At 44.2% G+C, this 21,883-nt stretch overlaps 1 protein-coding gene across 1 annotated transcript in view; it reads left to right on the forward strand.

Annotated features, from left to right (window-relative positions):
- Nucleotides 1–2,079: 2,079 nt before the first annotated feature.
- LOC129125255 (transcription initiation factor TFIID subunit 4-like) overlaps nt 2,080–21,883 on the forward strand; it is a 158,717-nt gene continuing 138,913 nt past the window's right edge. Inside the window, exons 1-2 of the mRNA XM_054640608.2 lie at nt 2,080–3,101; nt 6,831–7,003. Of these exons, the coding sequence (XP_054496583.2) occupies nt 2,093–3,101; nt 6,831–7,003 (1,182 nt within the window). The 5' untranslated portion in view covers nt 2,080–2,092. The remainder of the gene's footprint in view (nt 3,102–6,830; nt 7,004–21,883) is intronic.

Genomic DNA, 21,883 nt, shown 5'->3' on the forward strand with positions numbered 1-21,883 from the left:
AAATTGAATTGTAATATCTACCATGTTTAATTAAACTTCCAGGTAGAAGCATTTGTTAAAAATCCAAATTTAATTTAGCTGTAGCACTCCACTAAAGCAATGCTCATTTTCTCAGCAAGTTTTTGATGTATAGATCTCTTGTGTACATTTAATGCTGCTTTTCATAAACACTGCTGTACTTTCCTATTCATGCCCTGCACCATCTCCTGCTCATATCCCTGCCACACCTTTGAACCTTCAGTATTTTCACTGGCTATTTTCTTGAAGAAATATGCACTGGTTTAATTTCAGGAGACATTTAAACTTATCCTAATTAAACTGGTACAACCTATATTTAATGCATTTTCAAGGTGGTTTCTTTTGATGCATCATGAACTTGCTCCTAAAGGACAATCAGGAAGAACTACCCTGAATAAAAACATAAACTCCTTTGAGAGGAGACAGAGCAGCCAGGAGCAGGGGCAGCCCAGTGAGTCACACACGGTAGGACCGAGCACATGGAGCCGGGACTGGAGAGGAGCTGAGCCAGCCCCGCTCCTTCCCAGCAGGGCATGTGCAATGTCCTGTCCACTGAGGCACCTTTTGCAGTTTTTGGAAACCCCCGAGAGATGACAACATGAGGAATGATTCACCACTGCAGAGCAGAGCAGCAGCTCCAGTACATCCCAGTTTGCAGGCTGGCACAGACAGATCTGGAACCCAAGCTGCTGCCGGGTCACAAATCCATGGTTACCTCTTGTGTGTCATTCATACGGGAAAATGTTTTTATTTGCAGGGTCCTCTCGAAGACACTGTCATTAGTTAAAAACCCGATTGTGACGGTGTTCACAGGGGTCTGAGGATGAGGGAAGAGACGAGATTTGACTCCATGTTTCAGAAGGCTGATTTCTTATTTTATGATATATATTATATTAAAACTATACTAAAAGAATAGAAGAAAGGATTTCATCAGAAGGCTGGCTAAGAATAGAATAATAAGGAACGATAAAAGCTTCTGTCTCGGACAGAGAGTCCGAGCCAGCTGACTGTGGTTGGCCATTAATTAAAAACAACCAACATGGGCCAATCCCAGATGCACCTGTTGCATTCCACAGCAGCAGATAACCATTGTTTGCATTTTGTTCCTGAGGCCTCTCAGCTTCTCAGGGGAAAAAATCCTAAGGAAAGGATTTTTCATAAAAGATGTCTGCGACACCCGATGATTTAGGACCACTGTCTTTCTCTTAAGTTATTTCAGAGTGTGTGAGGAAGCGCTGGTGGGAAAAGGGCACAAAGGAGTGCGATAACAAAAGCGTTAACAGCAAAATTAACTACCGTGAATTTCCGCGAGGATGCCAAGGGAGCAGCATGCCAGGGCAGCTGCTCTGGCGATGCAAGCGCCTTATTTTTGTTTTCCAAATCTTCTGAAACAGCGTCCCCGTTAGGAAATTGTATCACTGCAGCCATTCCGGTCTGGCTAGGGCAGCAGCTGTGGATCTCGGTAACTGCAGAGCGGAGCAGTGACACCGTGAGCTGTGCGTGCCTTCGGCTTTGGGACAGCTCTGCCCGCTGCACATCCCGGCTTTGGCACAGCTCTCCCCGCTTTGGGCCAGCCGGGGCGGTTCGCTCGCTTCTCCCGGCGGGACGGGAAGGGACACCCGGCCCGGGGAGGGTGCTGCACATCCCGCGTCCGTCCCTGCGGCACCTCCCTGCACCCGCTGCTTCCCCAGGGGCATCGCCGCCCTCTCTCTGGGCGGCCGCACTCGCTGGGACGCTCGGGCGGTCCCGGTTCCGGGCGCGCTCCCGCCGGCGGTCCCGGTGCCAGCTCTAGGAGCGCTCCCGCCCGAGCTGTCCCGGACCCGGTGTCAGTTCTGGGCGCGCTCCCGCCCGAGCTGTCCCGGACCCGGTCGCGGTGCCGGTTCTGGGCGCGCTCCCGCCCGGGCTGTCCCGGACCCGGTCGCGGTCCCAGGGTCTGCTCTGGGCGCGCTCCCGCTCGGGCGGTCCCGGTCCCGCCCCGGGGCGGGGCGGAGGCGGCGGCCCCTCCCATGGTGCCCCGCGCGCGGCAGAGCCCCGCGCATGCGCAGAGCGCCGCCGGCTCCCAGCTCAGCGCAAGATGGCGGCGGGCGCGTCGGACCCACTGGAGGAGATGCTGCTCTTCTCCGAGGAGGTGGACGAGAAGGCGCTCAGCGACCTGGTGGGATCCCTGGAATCGCAGCTGGCCGGCGGCCGCGGCCCCGCCGAGCCGCCCCCGCCCAGGACCTCCGCCCCGTCCCAGCAGCCGCAGCAGGGGAGCCTGGCGGGGGGCAGCAGCCCCGGCCGGCAGCAGCACGGCCGCCCCGCGCCCCCTCCCGCGCCCGGGGCAGGGGAGGCGGCGGGGCGCCCCGGCAGCGCGGGGAGCCGAGCCCCCGCTCAGGGGCCTCTCCCGGCCCCGTCTCCCCCGGCGGCGGCGGCAGCGGCGGCGGGGAGGGGAGCGAGTGTAAACAGTAGTAGTGTGCAGCAATCACATGGAGCGGCTCCCGGCGGCGGCAGCCCCGCCGCTCCCGCCCCGCCGCAGCCCGCCGCCCCTGCCCAGCCTGTCAACAACCATGTGGCCGCTGCAGCCGCCGCCGCCGCCGCGCGGGACGCGGGGAGCCCCGGCCCCGGCCCCAGCCCGCCCGCCGCCGACGGCGCGCCCGGGGCCGCGGGTAGCGGCGGAGCGCCGGGAGCGGCCGAGGGCGCCGCCGCTGCCCCCGCGCCGCGCCCCGGCCAGGCGGCGCCCAACGGGGAGGGCGCGGGGGCCCGGCCGGCCGCGGTGCCGCCCGTCAGCGGGCACGGCGGGGCCGCCGCCGCGCAGCCCCAGCCCGCGCCCGGCGCGCTGCCCGCGGTCACCGCGCTCGGCGCCTCCGCCAGCCCCGCGCCCGCACCGCCGGCCCCGGGCTCGGCCCCGCCGGCCCCAGCGGCCCCCGCCGCGCCCAAGCCCGCGGTCACCGCCAAGGCGGGCGCTGCCCTGCCCGCCGCCCCCCAGGCCGTGTCGCCGCGGCCCGCGCTGGGCGCTGCCCCCCGGATCATGGCCCCGCAGCTGATCGTGCGGCCCCCGCCGCAGACCACCATCCAGCTGCCGCCCGGCTTCACCATCCCGCCCGGTAAGTGCCGCGCTGCGCTCCCCGCCGCTCGCTCTCACCTTCTGCTCCTGGCCGAGGGCTCTCCTTTCCCCCAAAGCTGTCATGGCCCCGCTGCTCGGCGTGCTGGAAACCCAAGAAGAGGCACCTGTCTGAGGGCACCGTCTGATGAAGCGGCTGCCGCTAATTAGGGTGTAACTGGTACGGCTAATGCAGGGTAATTGCAGCTGCTGTCGGGTGAGTTACTGGTTTTGTCCTGGGGAGAGCGGCGGTCACGGTGAGTTACCCTGTGATGGTGTGGTTGGAGAGCGGATAAAAAGCTGGAGAGGATGCTAAGGATAACTTTATATGTGTTTTAAACGACTTCTGCTTTACACTTGATAGTCCTGAAAAGTTTTTCTGATAGAAAGAACGGTTTCTGCTCTGGACCAGGTGTTAAATGTGTGTAATCTAAAATTTATAATTTCACTAACTGTGATAATGTCATTGTTGTGTGAGGGTAGTCTTCACATCACCAGATTTTATTTTCAGCTCTGAAGCAATCGTGTCCTCTTTGTACTCCTCTAAGTTTTATAACTTGAATTACTAAAAATTTAAGTTCAGCAAGGTTGCTAGCTAACCAAACCAGCATCCCTTCATCCTCACGATTCCTACTCTTAACCTATATATTGTTTCATGTGAAGGGTACTGTGGCCCTCTCTTAGATTTTCATATTGCAAAAACTTGGGTATTTTCATGTCTTCTTGATTTAGGACCTGATTTAGCATTTAAGCTGATTCTTTTTTTTTTTCCTGTTAATATAAATAGCATAATAAGATGTGGACCTATTGATGTAGTCTGAAATAACTGAGTTCTTCAAACTTATTTCTTGAAATATTTGATATTTATTAGCTAAGTAGAGCAGCAATGTTATGATTGCCTCTGAATGGACTTTCAGTAGTTGTGTATTTGGCCCTAGTTTATGAAAAATCCTCCAGAATCTGCTGCTCCAAACATACAAATCTTGGTGGTTTAGTGAAGACCCAACTAACTTGAAACAGATAAGCTGCTGTCCAGACTGTGTGCCCTTAGCCTTTGCCTCCTTTGTTAATCTGTTGAAGATTGCTCCATGCAATGATAACTGTGCATTGTAACTTTGCACACAGTTTCTGAAGTTCATTGTGTCAATACTTTGATCTGTTACTTTCAAACAGAAGAGGGAAAACTTAGCCTTGGAAACAGTCTGATGCAGGATTTAAGAAATGTTAAGGAAATAATACACTAGAAAGTTTGAATTCCAATTTGTTTTATTACAAGATAGTTGGAAATCCATTAAATTTGCATAAACATGAAGATAGTATGTTCTAAAAGAAAAATATTAAAAAATACAATGTTATTTTTGAGTTTTTAACTTGTGGATCATTTATCATTAATCTGAAACTCCCATATAGCAAACTTCTATATAAAACAGAAATTTAAAATCAGTTTTTGAGAACAGGTTATTTTAACAGATAATGCTCCTAAGTTGTGCATTTCATCTTTATGTGACTGACAGGAAGGTAAAATTAATCTCATCATTTAACTGGCTTCTAACTTGCACCAGCTGCTCAGTAACAGGAATTTGTAGTCCTCCAAACTGAATTAAAATATAATGTTAACACATGAGCATTTATTCATTTATAGTAGTAATTCTGTCTGCAAATTTGATTGAGACTGTGTGGCACGTGTTTCAATTCATTTGTCATTTCCACTCAGTTTTTCTCTATTCAGAATTAGGTTTAGAAAATGGGAAGGTAAATTAAGAACACACCTGTGAATCTGTGTAATGCAAATAGAACATGTATTTTTTAATGTGTGGTAGGCATTATCCTATGAGGATTTTTCTCTAAGGTTCACAGTCATGATCACAGAAGTGATAACCCGTTTGGCCAGTTGGCATATTCAGGTGTCCAGATGGTTTAGGAATGGCATATACCAAATACATCAGCTGCTTGCAGGATTTTCTGCAACTATAAACTGTGAAGCTTGGTGCTTAAATGGCTAATGGACCTTAAAAGTTACCTTTTAGATGAGTTTTTAATGAGTTTCTTTCAACTTTCTGTTTAAATTACTCTTGGCTTTGAAAGAGAGTTATTATTATGGCTTTTGGATGTGGTCCTTGCTGTGGCTCTGTATGCCTGTTACATTAAACTTGATTTCCATGAGTTTTTAGTTTATAGTGGCAGAAATTTGCCTTCTGTTTGTGTTTGTAGCAGGAAAGGTTGGCTGGCAGCACCCAACTCTGTGAGTGAGGGCTGTTATGTGTGCTGCAGTTCTCTCACGTGCTCATCCCACAATTGGGATTTGGTTTTTCCATGTCAGACTGAAAGATTTTCTTGCTGTAGGGTTCTGAAATCTGTTATAAGAGTGTTTGAATTTCTTTATCCTCAGGGTATTGTACAAACTGTGTCCCTTTAGCAAGGTGTTGTAACTGGGAAGTTAACAATTAAATTGGATGTAAGCTGTTACCTTTAGAATTGGATATAAGATTTTACCTTCTTCATTTTCTTTTGAAAAGTTAAAAAAGTATCTGAAGCAATTTGCACATAGAGGTAGGTTGTAGGAACAGTGTCTACTGACCCTGTTACCAGCAGACTGGAAGTGGCTTTATATGTTTTTAGTTTTTGATTCTTTAGTAGTTACAGACAAGATGTTTTTCTGTTTATTTGATCTGTTGTATCCTATGTAGGTTAAATTATTAAAATGTATTCTGGAACTAACTTGGAAATTCTTTTTAGTAGTCTGTCTGGAGAACTGCTTCTTAGTTCTGAGAGAACTATGAGAAGAACATTGCATGCTTTGCAGTGACCTTGAATGTGTGAAACTCCAGCATGTGTGGACCACCTTAGCCATTGTCTCCCTTTTTCTGACCTGCTGCCTCCAAAACTTTGGGCAAAGCTTGATGGCAATGGCTCTGTTGTGTAGCAGGCCTCTATTTGTGAGGTGTTTTACAAGAAAAGAATCTGCAAAAAATTATCCTTTACTTCCAGAAAGTGTTAGAAAACACTTGGCAGTTTTCTAAGTTTTCTGCCCTGTGTGTTGTGTGCTGAGGAGTTGTGTTGGCTCTCTGGGCCTAGCAGTGTTTGCTGTTGGTGTTTAAGCCACAGGTAGTGAGTGCCTCCCAAAGTGGTGATGCTGGGTAGGTACCAAATGGATTAATCTGCCAATGCTCAGTGTTAAGTAAATCTCAGATGTTGTATACTCAGAAGTGTGTCTGGGCAATATTTGCATGTCCCCTAGGCTGTTGTTTAGTAAAGCTCTTGGGTCTTTTCTAGACTTTCTACAAATTTTAACATTACTTGTGGTATCTGGAAGAATAAGACTTGTAGAAAGTCTTGGTTCCTGGTGTGCATGTACTCAGTTGTATTCCCAGCAGCTGCCTTGTCCTTCAAGTTTACTTTTAAAGAGTATTTATTTCTAATTTTGTTCTCCTGACCCTGACTAGACTGCTAGAAATCCCTGTCCCCCAAACACTCCAGTGGCTGCTTTTTTCATCCCTGCTTTCCACAAACTGCAGTTGTTTCAATTCCAAACTGAATTGGGTCTGCTAGTGGGGGCTCCCTTTCTTTCTCCTTTGAAATACAATCTGGTGTGACATGAGAATCCCAAAGAGATGCAGTGCAGGGCGTGCTGTGCAGTGCCCTACGTGCCCTTTGCTGTGCACTCTGTGCTCAGAGGGCTGTGTCTGTGCTCCCCTGCTCTCTCTGCTGTGCAGTGACTGTTCCTTTCCCCCAGGGATGGTCCTGGTGCGCACGGACGCCGGGCAGCTCGTCATGGTGCCCCAGCAGGCCCTGGCACAGGCTCAGATGCAGGCCCAGGTGCAGACACAGGGACAGGGTCCTGCCAACGTGTCACCCAGGCTTTCTGTGCCCACTACTGGCCCTGTTTTTCGCCTGTCAACAGCTCAGGTATGTCTGCCTTGATTTACCTTTGGTGCATTATGTCTTATACATTATTACCTCATACGTTGCTGCAATTGTGCTTTCCTCCCCTTTTTGTTGTGAAAACAGGAAATACTTATTCAAATGTAGTTTATTTTATGAGGCCTAGGACTTTTTTTTTTAATTTAAGGAAAAAATCTGCTTTAGAGAGTCTCCTAAGGCTCTGTTCAGACTGAGAGATGATTGGAGGCTGCAGAGCTCAGTCTTAGTCTGGACTGTGTATCATGGTTTAATAAATGTCCCTTGCTGCTCTGAATCAGAGGCACTGTGATATCCCAGCATGCTGAATCCCAGGATAGCTAATTTCACTGGACATTAGAAAAGAGAAAGCCAATCACATTCTATCCAAGGATTTGCAATTTAAAATAACTTCTTAAATATACTTTATTCAAAAGAAATATTTGATTCTTCTAATTTGCTTCTGGGCCTGATCTACACTGGAAGTTTTTCCTGTGTTTTGAGTACATTTCCCTTTTTCTAGGGATTGATAGGATAGATTGCTTTCCTATCTCAAACTCATCAGTGGAATGTGTTGATTTGAACTTGGAGTTAATTTATTTTCTAGGGTTGATGTGGGGTGGTCTTGTGTTTTTTGGTTTGGTTTTGGCTTTTTTTTTTTGGTGTGGTTTTTTTTGCCTTTTTTTTTTTTAATTTCTTTGAGGGCTGCATTGGTTTAAAAGTTTGTTGAGAGGCAATTTAGCCTGGGGCCATTTAGGGCTAGAACTGAGCTATTTTACTAAAATGTGGAGGCAAACATCTTTGGATCTTAGTGCAGGGCTGCTGTGCCATAGCAATAAGAGGCAGAGTTTAAGGTAGTTTTGCCTAAGGTCTGTGTTTGCAGAAGAGTTAAGTAATTCTGTGTGGAAAGATGAAAAAGGTGCCTTTACAACTTTTTAGTTGTTGTAGAAGTTGCTTGAAATAAGTTCAGCAGGTATTTCCCAATATTTATCATTTCATTACTTTCCCTTTATATGCTTTTTGTATCACACTGTAACTGTATTTATAGTCTAAAAGATTTTTAAGTTTAATTCAAAACTGAAAACAATAATAAACACTTCAGACAAGAAGTAAGCTGGAATAAATTTGGAGAATTGAAAATAGAAACACGAGGCAATCTGTAAACCACAGAGTAGCCAACTAGAATGTAAGTTTTAGAAGTGAGTGTTCCTATGAAGACATAAATGAAAGCCTGAAACACTTGGAAAAACTTTATGCTCTCAACAGAGAGGCAAGTGCAGTATTGGATGCAATTTGTTAAAGAACTCTTTGCAGAAAAGGCAGCCATGTACTGTTAAAATTTGTGGTATCTGGAAGAATAAGACTTGTAGAAACCTTCAAAGAGAAATGTATTCCAGGAAAAATAAACACAGAGATAAGCCTCTCTTTGTTGACAGATTTATTTTTTTTTACTAGGTTGATGACAACAAAATTGCAGCCAATTTCTGAATTTGTACATCTGCCTTTGGTTGTTGGGACTTTCTTTGAACAGTTTTTTACTTTCTTACTTTCCCAACAAAGCAGTGCAGTCACTTCTTTGGTAATTCCTACAAGCAGATGTTGGAGCAATGGCTCCTGAGACAAGTGCATAGAGTAAATGCAGAACAGGTGTGTGGTGGGATTGTACCAAGAATGGGATCTAAGTCTGTTAGTTTTAGCTTTTTTTCTTGTGTACTGTTAGTTTTTATGTGGCCAGCATTAATTAATAGTGAATTAAAATTCAACATGGAAGCATTCATAACAGATATTAACAAATTGTTTGTAGTTTGGAGATTTCTGAGGAATGATCTTTACTGCACGTAGAAGGAAGTGTGCAGAAATGTAGATCCATATTAACAAGTTGTTTGTAGTTTGGAGATTTCTGAGGAATGATCTTTACTGCACATAGAAGGAAGTGTGCAGAAATGTAGATCCATATTAACAAATTGTTTGTAGTTTGGAGATTTCTGAGGAATGATCTTTACTGCACATAGAAGGAAGTGTGCAGAAATGTAGATCCATATTAACAAATTGTTTGTAGTTTGGAGATTTCTGAGGAATGATCTTTACTGCACATAGAAGGAAGTGGGCAGAAATGTAGATCCCTGCTTGGCTCTGGGCTCACTCTGGGGTTTGGGTCCCAAAGTCAGCCTCAAGATGTGTACATTGCACAGCAAGTGGAGATCATGTTGATCTCAGGCAGCTATTCTCTACTTGTATGAAGCAGTTAATGTTGCAGAAGTGGTGTAATCCTTGATGAATTTCTATAAAAATAAACCTGTGAGGACAGTGCATGTTGAGGTGTTTGTGGAGTCAGCTGGGATCTGTTCAGGTATTAGAAAGTTGTGTTTGTTTTGGGCAGGGTTCTGCCCAGATGGATGAACACCCACTGCACTGTAGGTGTTCTTTGCACTGCTCAGGACACAGGAAGCCAGCAAGGCCTTAGCAATGATCAATATCTTGAAGAGGCAAAAGTTGGATTATTTTAGTGTAGGGGGATTAGGAAATTGATATTGTAGCTTGTCAAGATTCAGCTCCTTTGAAAATCTTAGTGGTAGCTGCCCAAACTGTACTGCATCATTTCTGTATTTGTTGTAATTAACAGGGTTAAGAAATAATTAATATTACCCTTGGGAAATTTACATTGAATTTCCCTGACTCTGCATTTGATCTTCAGTCTTGTGTTTTATATATGTTTGACCTTAGAGTGTTCTTTAAAAGTTGTGATTGACAGCCTCTTAAAGCAAGATTGTAAAGATATAAATTCTAAAGGTATATCTAATTGGAACTAGACATGAGACTTTTATTTGATTAGGTGGATGGTTTAAAACCAGAGACTGTTCATTGGTTTTCCAGATGAAATGTTCAGTGATAAATATTATGCTAAGGTTTTAGAAATGTCAGTTATTTGTTTGAGTAGTCATTATAATTAGTTGATTCAGGGATCAAGTTCTAAAATAAAGGAAATTGTGTGTACTGAAAAATATTTTTTTCAGGGAGTTTTTAATTAAGCTGATTTTTTTGAGGATTTCTTTCTGGTTGTCAGAAAGCTGAATTCAGTGAATTAAAATTTCCAGAAGAAGTTTAAAGTTAATCAAAAATAATGTGCTAGGTTTTTATGTGTATAGAGCATCAGTGTTCAAGAGTCAGTGGTGTCCACTGTGACTGAAACACAGGAAAATTCTGGTGCCATTAGCTCAAGACAGACAGAATATAAACATTATTGCCTGAATCCTGCAGAGTGTTCTATGAGATGGATGAACATGCCAGGCTATGAAGTTTTAACCTTTCTTTCTGATATTATTTTCTGGTATTTTACTGTATAGAGCTCAACATAATTACTGTATCTTTATTCAGTTATTTTAAGATAGTTTTATTTGGATTAAAATGCAAAATGCTTAAATTTGTAGAGCTTAGCATTGTATTTTAGTCACTGAGTTTGCATTTTACCCTTCTTTTACCTATGTGGAAAGTCAGCACAGGAAACTTGCAGTCTGCCTTAAGGATTCTAGGAAATAATATCTTAGGAAGAATGTATCAGAAAAAGACATGACCTTCATACTTGATGGGTATTAGGGTTACTGGTCTGCAGATTGTCCTAATTTTTAGCCTGTGTCAGGTGTCACAAGTTACTCAGCTAAGTGATTGTTTTCAGTGTTCATTTGCTTATACACTTTAAATAATTATTATGGTGAGAAAGTCTGTTGTGAGCTATACTAGATGTAAAATACAGGATATTAAATGCCAAAGAAATTGTAAAAGCTGGCTGTTACTTTTGGCAACTCATTAAGAAGTGTTGAGTGCTAACTGGAGAACATAAAATGGATTTGGAATTACTCTTTTTAAAACCAGAAGAAGGAGTGTCTGAAAAACTCCCAAGTGTTCATCTAAATTTGAAAGCTCTTTGGTTCTTTCCCCTTGACAACTGTGTAATTTTTCCACTCTCAAAAAAGGAGGGGAAAATAAGGCAATATTTTAAATGTTCTGAAATAAGGTCAACTTGACCAATACATACAGAGCTGTTCAGATTCTAAACCCCTTCTGCAGCCTGGGTACTACAGTAGGATTTTTCTTTCCATACCCAGGGCTGTCATTTGCTCACAGGTATTTTGGAGGAAAATGAACGAGATTTGCCCTGAAAATTCCTGTAACTTCAGCAGCTGGGCTGGTATCCAGGGTGTGAGGAAGGAGCCACCTTTCTCTGGGAGCAATGGGAGCTGCTGACACCAGGAAGGTGTCGTGTGTGTCCTGAGGAATTGGTGTGAGGCTGGGGTAAAGGCTTTCCTTAAAGGCAGTGGCTGTGTCCTTGCCTGTTCTGGTGGTGAAGGTTCAGAAGGGAAATCTCTGTATACAGCAGTACTTACCCTGTGGGGAATTTATAGAGCCACCCCTCTTCCTTCCCAAGTTTAAAAGAAGAGGAGTTTGGATTGAAGTGCCAAAGACCAGAGTTCAGGAAGACTGAGATCCATAACTGCTGTTGATCCCACCCTGCTGTGTCCTGTGGGTTCAGTCCTGCGATGATGAATGCTTCAGCTGGGCACTCAAGGCACATGATGGAGTTGCACAGCACACTTAAATCTGATGTTTCTTATTCTTTTATTGCTTGGATTTGCTATTTAAGTTGTTTGACTTCTGCTGTTTATAGCATCTTTGTGTTGTGTTTTGCAGCTTTCGGGAGTAGAGGCAGATCTAGAGCTTGGGTACACTTTTGTGTTAGATTCTTGGGAGAAGAGAGGCAAATCCATTTTGAAAGGAAGACTTGGGTTCTTCTTAGGTGGGGTAATCTTTGATTAGACATTTAGTTATGCTCCTCCTAAGTGCTGCTGTGTAAAGCATGAATAAAATCTGATTGTTTCCATTCTCAGTGGGATTCTGGAAAACTGGCAGGTGGGGATAAGCACAGGCCTTGAAGGGAGAGTCTCAGCTGGGTCAGTGTGAGGCTGAGCTGGGAGCTGCTGGGGTTGGACACGTGTCCCAGGAGGGTGGGAGGATGGATGGATGGATGGATGGATGGATGAGGGAGGATGGATGGATGGATGAGGGATGGATGGATGAGGGATGGATGGATGGATGGATGAGGGATGGATGGATGGATGGATGGATGGATGGATGGATGAGGGAGGATGGATGGATGGATGAGGGAGGATGGATGGATGGATGAGGGAGGATGGATGGATGGATGAGGGAGGATGGATGGATGGATGGATGGATGAGGGATGGATGGATGGATGGATGAGGGAGGATGGATGGATGGATGGATGGATGGATGGATGAGGGAGGATGGATGAGGGAGGATGGATGAGGGAGGATGGATGAGGGATGGATGGATGGATGGATGAGGGATGGATGGATGGATGAGGGAGGGAGGATGGATGGATGAGGGATGGATGGATGAGGGATGGATGGATGAGGGATGGATGGATGGATGGATGAGGGAGGATGGATGGATGATGGATGGATGGATGATGGATGGATGGATGATGGATGGATGGATGAGGGAGGATGGATGGATGATGGATGGATGGATGGATGATGGATGGATGAGGGAGGGATGGATGATGGATGGATGAGGGAGGATGGATGGATGGATGGATGGATGGATGAGGGAGGATGGATGGATGGATGGATGGATGAGGGAGGGATGGACGGCTGGATGGATGGACGGATGGATGACGGATGGATGATGGATGGATGGATGGATGAGGGAGGATGGATGATGGACGGACGGATGGATGGATGGAGCATGGATGGATGAGGGATGGACGGATGGATAATGGACGGACGGATGGATGGATAATGGATGGACAGACGGATGGACGGTGTCTGCAGCACGCTCAGCCCAGAGGAGCACTGAAACACATCCAGGGAATCAGAGCCTGGCAGTAACAGCACTGCAGACAGCAGTGACTGAGAGATGTGTTCAATATTTTAATGATCTTTTCCATTTACTGTGTTCCTGGTTTCTTTAAAATATTCAAGAAAAACATGAGTATGTGCAATTGTACCAATAACAGTTTTAATTTAGTTTAAACTATAAGATTGCATAGGATTTTAATGGGAATGTTAATGGTTGGACTCACTGACCTTTGAGACCTTTTCCAACCTAAATGAATCTACAATTCTGTGATATTAACTACTCTTAGCTGCAGTTTTTCTCCAGTGTTTTGTTTTGTTTTGTTTTTTTTTGTTTAGAGAAAAATTGCAAAATGCTCAGGTATATTAAAAGTATTTTTCATATCAGTGCAGTTACAAGAGGCTTGTCTGTTTTTTTTTAATTGGTATCTCAGGGTTTACATGGAAATAGTTGGTCTTCCCTGAGTATTATAATAATCTGTGGATGCATTAAAAAGTGCAAGTTTGTTGTATTGTGAAAGTGATAATGTGCATCTTTTGAAAAACATGATTTGGATGCTTTTGACTTAGCTGTGCATAATTTTAATTTAACTATTTTTTCTTTGTGTTTTTAGTTTCCATTTACATTTTCATTGACATTAATTCAAGTTGAATATTAATAATTTTTTAATGTTGCCAAAATTTTATCAGCTTTAGAATATTAGCTAAGGTACAGGATTTTTAGGAAACAAGTCATAATTGGTTGGAACTTAAATTGATCTTAGAAGAATTCTGCTCTGGATTCTTGCACTATGAGCAGCTCAAACAATGTGGGTTTGCTTGCTCTACTATATTCTTCAGAGATAATAAATAAATTCAGAAGTCTTTTAAAACTGGTTATTAGATCACATTAAATTTTTGCCTCCATATCTTGTTTTGAATTTTAGACTTGTGAAATTGTGAAAAATAGGGAGGTGCTGCCATCTAGTTTTCCTTTGCTGTGTTTCTTTTGTTTATCTGCATTTTTCATTTGTACACTTCATGGCTTTTCATGCCTTTAATGTGTTTTTTTTACTGGCTTTCAATATCTTAATACCCAGGTGAGCTTACATTCATAACCAAATAGCAAAAAAAGTTGCTTATTTCAAATTAATTTTAGTTGGAATTCACTTATGTTAGTGACAAAATTAAAGTGCTGCTATAAACTAATAATATAAAGTGAATATCATACAGGAAAGTGCAATGTTTTCCTGGCCCACAGTATTTTATTTTGGAATATCTGTTACTGGAACTTCAGAGCAGGTGAAAGAGTGTATATTGGAGTTTTCATGGGACTGCTGCTGACAATGGATTTGGCTTCAGAGTTTACATATGGTTTTGTTTCTAATTTGATTCAAAACGTGTTTTCCATTATTAAGTTTTTTTATATATCTTTAGTGATCAGAAAAGGCAGTTATGTGTGAAGTTTGATGGTTTACTGTTTTGTTTTCATTGTCTAAACAGCCTGATATATATTTTTTTAAGAAAATGACAGTTTTTTCTGGCTTTCTTTTTTCTTGCTTTAGGCATAACTTCTACTCTTTGAATTGGAATTTTATATAATGAATTTTACTGTTGTGTTTTCTGTGTTTTGATACTCACTTTTTGTTAAGTTTCACTTTGCCATCTGTTTTTTAAATGAGAGAAAATAAAGTTTTTTTGTGGGTGTGCCAGGCAGTGCATGCCCTGCTCTGGCTGTGCCTTCCTTTTGCTGTGGAGCTCAGGCTGTGCCTCCCTTGGTGCTGAGGGCACTCTGAGCCTGCCTGATGGATCCCAAGCTGCTGGCCTTGCTAAATCAGAGCCTTGCAAATCTGAGATTGGTCTGGTCATACACTCATAATTGGGTTTTCAGCACTGTTTATATTTTTATGGCAGCTTTGGTATTTTTTTCCTCACTTATTTATTATTATTGACTCTTGTTTTTCTTTGTTTTCTTTCTGCTTTTCCAACAAATGCTTGTTTTTACTCTTTGCAGAAATTTTCAGCAGACAGATAAATCTTTGTAGCTGCTAAGGTGTGCTGCCATTGCCATCAGATAAACTAATCCATACTATTTCTTTTGTATTGATGGTTTTTGGGCTTCTTTGCAGTGTTCTGGAGAACACATTTATGGTACTAGGGCAGGTCAGAGAGAGTAAGAAATGTGTGGTCCTTACTGTGCTTTAACCACAAAACTATTTCTTTCTTTTCCTTCACAATGAGTGATTCTTTTCTGTATTAAACAGACAATAGGTTTTCAGTACTTATAAATGCTACTGTTTACATTTTTGTAGCGTTGACCCAGCTCTAAAACTTAGAAAACACTCAAATGTTAGTGAGGCTGTAAATTGAAACATGCAGAGATCAGCAGGTGCTCTAAAGGAGGTTCCTGAGCACTGTCACAGTGGCTCCCATGTACCTATGCATGACCACAAACTACTGTTATTTTTAATTTTTACTGTAGGCTGGACAGTCCTAATTAATGAAGATTTTTATAACATTTTTCCTCTGTGCAGTGGGTTGCTTCAGGGTTACTTGTTGCCCCCCTCTGCAGTGGGAATTAATAACCAAGCAGGTTTTTTTGTGAAGCTTATCCCTGTAACAACTTTCTCAACAGTGCAGTTAAGGGGATTACCAGCCTCCTTTTGTAGGTAGGAAATTGAGCCTAATTGTCTCTATTTTAAATATGGAATGAGAAATGCTGGTTAATTTATTGTGTTCAGTTACAGCCATGGCCACTCCTGGTCACAAACTCCACGTTTCAAGTGGGGCACTCCTAAAAACATTGATTTAATACAGAAGAGTATTGATTACAATGCATTATCTGTATTTGCAGGCAGCACTAAGAACTAGAGGCAGGAGTAGAATCCAACTGAAGTGACAAAAATCAGCTGGTTTTTATTCAGCAGATATTTTGGATGGACCCTAGTGATTGTAGGAGGAGCACCCACTTCACCTGAGCACAGAAGGTGCTTTGATGAGTATTTGCTTCAGCAGTAGGGGTTCTGGATTTCAGGTTTCTGAGGGTTTTCTCTTGTGGCCCCAAACTCCTCTGCCTGTCCTGTGTAATTGCTGCCAGTGTTTTCCTGCCCTGTTATCCCAAGGGACATTGTGCACATGGGGAGCAGAGCAGCATCTCCTGCTTTGGGTTCTGATGCTCCACTCAGTGACACTGTGGTGGCAATGAAGGTTCTGCCTCTGCTGTTAGAGATGCTGTTTCCAGTAATTTTCTGTAATTGTGCAAATATTAGGCTTTTAAAGGGATAATTCTTTGGGTCAGTTTTGCTGTATTTTTACTAGGCTGAAAAAAAATCAAATCTGATAAAAAAAATTTCTCTGCATTGACGTGGCTGTTCATGTGAACTGGAACCAGACTTTCATTTTTGTCTTTCCTGACTCTGAGCTGAGTCTTCCTAGCTGAGAGGCAGTCAGTCAGCTTGGGGAGCTTCTCATGAACTCTTCAGAAGTTTCAGTCTCAGGAAGCAGAGTTTGCTGATGGGGAGCAGTTAGTGGATAAATAATAGTTCAGGCTACAGCCATGCCTGGAGGAGAGATTGTATGAGTTAGTTATGAAAAATTATGTGGTGATTGACCCTGGCTGGACACCTGGTGCCCACCAGAGGCTTTCCATCCCTGCCCTCCTCAGCTGGACAAGGAGTGAAAATGTAAGGAAAGTCTTGGGAGTCAGGATAGAGATCCCTCACCAGTTACTGACACAGCAAAACAGGCTGGACTGGGGGAATTAATTCATTACCAATCAAATCAGAGCTGGATAATGAGAAATAAAAACTCAATCTTTAAACACCTTCTCCTCACCCCTCCTTTCTTCCTGGGTTTAACTTTACTCCCAGCTTTCTCCACCTCTGCCCTGAGTGGTGCAGGGGGATGGGGAATGGGGGCTGTGCTCAGCTCATCCCAGGTTGTCTCTGCTGCTCCTTCCCCCTCAGGGCAAGGGCCCCTCACATCTTCCTGTGCTCCAGTGTGGGGTCCCTCCCACAGGGGACAGTGAGCTCCTTGAGCTTCTGCAGCCTGAGAGCTTCCCATGGGCTGCATCCTTCAGGAGCTGCTCCAGCCTGGTCCTTCCCATGGGTGCAGTCAGTCCCTCAGGAGCTGCTCCAGCCCAGCTCTCCTGTGGGCTCACAGCTCCTGCCAGCAAAGCTGTTCCAGCTTGGGCTCCTCTCTCCACAGGTGCTGCCAGGAGCTGCTCCAGTGTGGGGTTCCTGGGGTCAGAGCCTCCTCCAGGCACCCCCTGCTCCTGTGTGGGGCCTGCAGGGGCTGCAGGGGGATCTGTGATCCATGCTGTTCCCCAGGGCTGCAGGGGGATCTGTGATCCATGCTGTTCCCCAGGGCTGCAGGGGGATGATCTCTGGTCCCTGCTGTTCCCCAGGGCTGCAGGGGATGATCTCTGGTCCCTGCTGGAGCCCAGAGCTGCAGGGGGATGATCTCTGGTCCCTGCTGTTCCCCAGGGCTGCAGGGGGATGATCTCTGGTCCCTGCTGGTCCCCAGGGCTGCAGGGGGATGATCTCTGGTCCCTGCTGTTCCCCAGGCCTGCAGGGGATGATCTCTGGTCCCTGCTGTTCCCCAGGGCTGCAGGGGGATGATCTCTGGTCCCTGCTGTTCCCCAGGGCTGCAGGGGGGGCTCAGCTGCCTCTCCCTGGGCTGCACCCCGGGCTCAGGGGAGCCTCAGCTCCAGCCCCTGGAGCAGCTCCTGCCCCTCCTGCCCTGCCCTGGGCTCTGCAGAGCTGCTCCTCTCACACATCCTCCCTGCTCTCAGCCAGCTGCAGTTCCAGGGGGTTTCCTCCCCCTTCCCAAGTGTCCCCAGAGGTGCTGCTGCTGTCACTGAGGGGCCCAGCCTTGGCCAGGGGTGGGTCAGTCCTGGAGCCTCTGGAATTGGCTCTGCTGGACACAGGGGAAGCTCCTGGCAGCTTCTCACAGAGCCCCCCAGCACCTAAACCTGGCCATGCCAGCCCAGGGCAAGTGAGCTCCCAGATTTGACCTTTAGCTTGTGCTTCTGCCAGTGTCTGTGATCCCACTTCAGTTTCTTTGTTAAACAGTGCCCTTGGTTGTTTGAGGCATCTCAGATGGCATCTTAGCATGGCTTGTTGAGTTTATGTCTTCTAGATTAATGATTAGAAATAAAATTGAATTTCATTTCAGATTTTGCAAATTTAATTATAACTTAAAGATCTTATGAAAATTGAGTTTTGCATAACAGTGAAGCCATGTATTGGAAGATGTAAAGAGGTGTCACAATCTGTATTGTGAAAAACTTGGCTTTTGTGTTAATGTTTGTTCTAATGTTATTGAGGTATTTTCTTCTTTTTAGTTGATAGTGGCCAAGTTTATTGACAGGAATGCTCATGAAAAATGTCTGGAACTTACTTGTCAAAAGTGAACTGTAGTGCAGAGCCTGTGCTGCTGGTACCTGCAGGGTTGGTCAGTAGATGGTTCTACAGTACAAAATGCAAGTTTTGCTCCCAAGGATTTGCATACTAACCTCTGACAGTTTGACTTCATTTGATAAAGCTGTGAATATGCAATGCAATCTCTAAAATTGGTGCAGTCCTGCCTTGGCAGTGACAAATAATCTTTGGTTCCTTTGCTTGTTTTCTCCATATTCAAGGAATACACAAGGCTGCATTTGAAAAAGCAATTCACTTGAAGTACAGAGAAGCTTGTTTGTGCACAGCAGGTACAGTGGATTCTCTCCCAAGCTTTGCCTCCCTATTCATGTGCCCAGAGCTCTGGGGAGAAGGGAAGTAGAGATGTTGTCTAAGGAGTGAATTTACAGCACACAGAGTTGTTCTGCACTGTGATGAGCCATTGCAGTGGGCTCTGACAGCCTAAGTGGAAGTGACTTGTTGCACTCTGAAATCAGAGTTTTACCTGTGTTACCTGGTCAGGCAGAACACACCTTGGGACCCCCCCTCCCAGGCTGTCCCTCCTGGAATCCTCCTTTTCCCTTTCCCTGGGCTGTGTGCACAGAGCCAGCTCAGGTCTGTGTGGAGGTACAGCTCTCCCAAGCTTTGCCTCCCTATTCATGTGCCCAGAGCTCTGGGGAGAAGGAAAGTAGAGATGTTGTCTAAGGAGTGAATTTATAGGACACAGAGTTGTTCTGCACTGTGATGAACCATTCCAGTGGGCTCTGACAGCCTAAGTGCAAGTGACTCATTGCACTCTGAAATCAGAGTTTTACCTGTGTTACCTGGTCAGGCAGAACACACCTTGGGACCCTCCTCCCAGGCTGTCCCTCCTGGAATCCTCCTTTTCCCTTTCCCTGGGCTGTGTGCACAGAGGCAGCTCAGGGCTGTGTGGAGGTACAGCTCTCCCAAGCTTTGCCTCCCTATTCATGTGCCCACAGCTCTGGGGAGAAGGAAAGTAGAGATGTTGTCTAAGGAGTGAATTTACAGCACACAGAGTTGTTCTGCACTGTGATGAACCATTCCAGTGGGCTCTGACAGCCTAAGTGGAAGTGACTCACTGCATCCTGAAATCAGAGTGTTACCTGTGTTACCTGTGTTACCTGGGCAGGCAGAACAACCCTTGGGACCCCCCTCCCAGGCTGTCCCTCCTGGAATCCTCCTTTTCCCTTTCCCTGGGCTGTGTGCACAGAGCCTGCTCAGTCTGGGTGCAGGTGCACCTCCAGTGTCCCCCTGGGCACCAGCAGCAGGAGCAGCTCCTCATTGACTGCTCATTCATGGTCTGGCTTCCTGCCTGGCACTGTCTGAGCACAGGGCAAAAGGCTCTGCAGTGTTACTTCCCTCTATTTAGGGAATGTAAAAACATCTGATTTATCTAATAAAAAATAATAGTTACAGTTGAAAGTGTATTTCTTTCTAACTCTTCAGGTAATTTCAGAATTAAGTAGCATCCTACCAAACCTCAGTAGCTTTTCCTCAAGGAACACCATGAATTCTTTTAGATTCTTCCAGTAGGAACTTGACACTCTGGGTTGTGACTTTTTGTTAAAATAACGTTGATAATTTTTGTTTTCTCTTTGACATATTTCTCATGAGATCTGTTTACAGATTTCCTTCATAGAAAACACACCTTTTCTTTCTAAATAACTTTTGTCAGTTCTCAAAGCATTCATGTTGGGAATCCTTTGAGTGTCTTCTGGCAACTTGTAGCTGTCACTTGAAGATCATTTCCATGGTATTTAAGAATTTCTCCAGGCTAGTTCCTTGTTATGTTTCTCATCCCTTCATTTCAGATTTACCTTTTTAACCCTTCTAAATTTTGGAACCATGTTAATAAACCATTGCATTGCTTTGTTTGCAGTTCTCTGGTGGTGAGGGATTTCTTCATATCCAGCACTTCAGTAGATTTTACTGCCATTTTCTATTAAAGGCTTTTGTCACTATTGATTTTTAAAACCAAGGGTGAATTTAGTTTTCAAGTTTCACAGTTTGCTGCTGAGGTTTGGCACATGGGAATACATTCTTAGTTGGGCATTATAATAGTGAAAATTTATATTTTAATTATGTGCAGTTTTATTTTCAAGTATGCTCTTGTGATGAAAAATGGGCATTTATTTGCTGAGAAAAATTCTCTAGCTTGCAGTCTCCCTCTGTATGTGTGGATTTCTGGCTGCAGCTCTTGCCTGGAAGCTAGTAGCTGCCAGAAGTGCCCCTGGTTATCTCCTTTTTTCCTAAATCCTCACTTCTGGAAGCCCAGACTGATAAGGGGGCAGATATCACAGGCATGCTATGTTCTTAGGCTGGAAATTGATTATAAGCAAGTGAATTAGATCCACAAGATTCATATTTCAAATGCAGCACTCATTAGGTAGATATAATTTCATTCAACCAGTATTTTAAAATACTTGGTCATATTTATAATGAAGAAAAGAGGTGTAGGGTGTTTAAAACAGGAGAAGCTTTATGTGGTCCTTCTTACAAAAAACCAGATAATTCTGCCTCTTCATGGTGATGCTGTTTATTGTCTCTAGGCTATCTCAGGATGGAAGGCATCCCTAGTCAAGATTTTAAAAATCTTGAAAGCTTTACAAACAAAAAAAGGGGTTTGTTCAGATGTCAGGTAGATTGATTTGATTTGTTTTCGTTCCTCCTTTTTCCCCCCAAGTACAGGAGATTGATATCCAGTAGATGATGTTGCTGGACTGATTTGTAAGGAATCCTTGGGGCTTTGAATGCCTGCCTGGGCTTCTGTTCCTTTTGGAGATATTTTAGAGTACACTAGGTGTTCTTTGGAGAAGTATTTTATGTAAGTTTAATACACAATGTAAGAATCTAAAATAAGCAGTTCTTTATAAAATATGAATTTTAGAGACTTATGAATTAAAATTTAAATCAAGGAAAACTGGTTTTATCTTGTGAGAACCAACATCAGCCGTGATTTATTACTCTATCCACTTAGAAAAATTGTCTTTTTCCAGTGTGTGAATGCAAATCTTAATAAATGCAAGCTATAAGACACCAATGTGGCCTCCATTTTTAGTAATGTGTGGTTCTCATTTTGTCATGATTGCCATGTTGTGTGATGCATTTTGTTTATAATGGTATTTACCTTCCTGCAGAATTAAGTAACTTCTCTGGAGACATTTTTTAATTCCTAAATCTTGTCCTTTTGTAAGATGGCAAGAGATTTCAGTCTTGCAATGAAAGTAAATCACAAAATAAGTAATATGATTGCTAAATAAGATAAATTTTCTGAGCTATAGAATGTACTACTGACTGAAAGGCTGTAGGTCAGTCATTTTCCTTTGTCTGCTCTTCATATTGCAGTTGCTGTCTGGCCACAGAGTCTGTGTTGTATGACAAAGGCTCTCCCAGTGCTTAGATTTCGTTTCTCTGCAAGTTAATTTCTATAAAATCCAATCTGAAATTATTTTAAGAAAATTTAGGAAGCAGAAAAATATTCTGTCCATATTAATTCCATAAAGAAAAAGCACTAGAACAGGCCCATAAATACCAAGAGGACCAGTATGTGTTACTGGCAATGATAAACTCAAATATTGATGAATACTGACATGTAAATATTACAACTGAATTAATGCAT

Source organism: Agelaius phoeniceus, chromosome 12, assembly GCF_051311805.1.
Source record: "Agelaius phoeniceus isolate bAgePho1 chromosome 12, bAgePho1.hap1, whole genome shotgun sequence".
NCBI lineage: Eukaryota > Metazoa > Chordata > Aves > Passeriformes > Icteridae > Agelaius > Agelaius phoeniceus.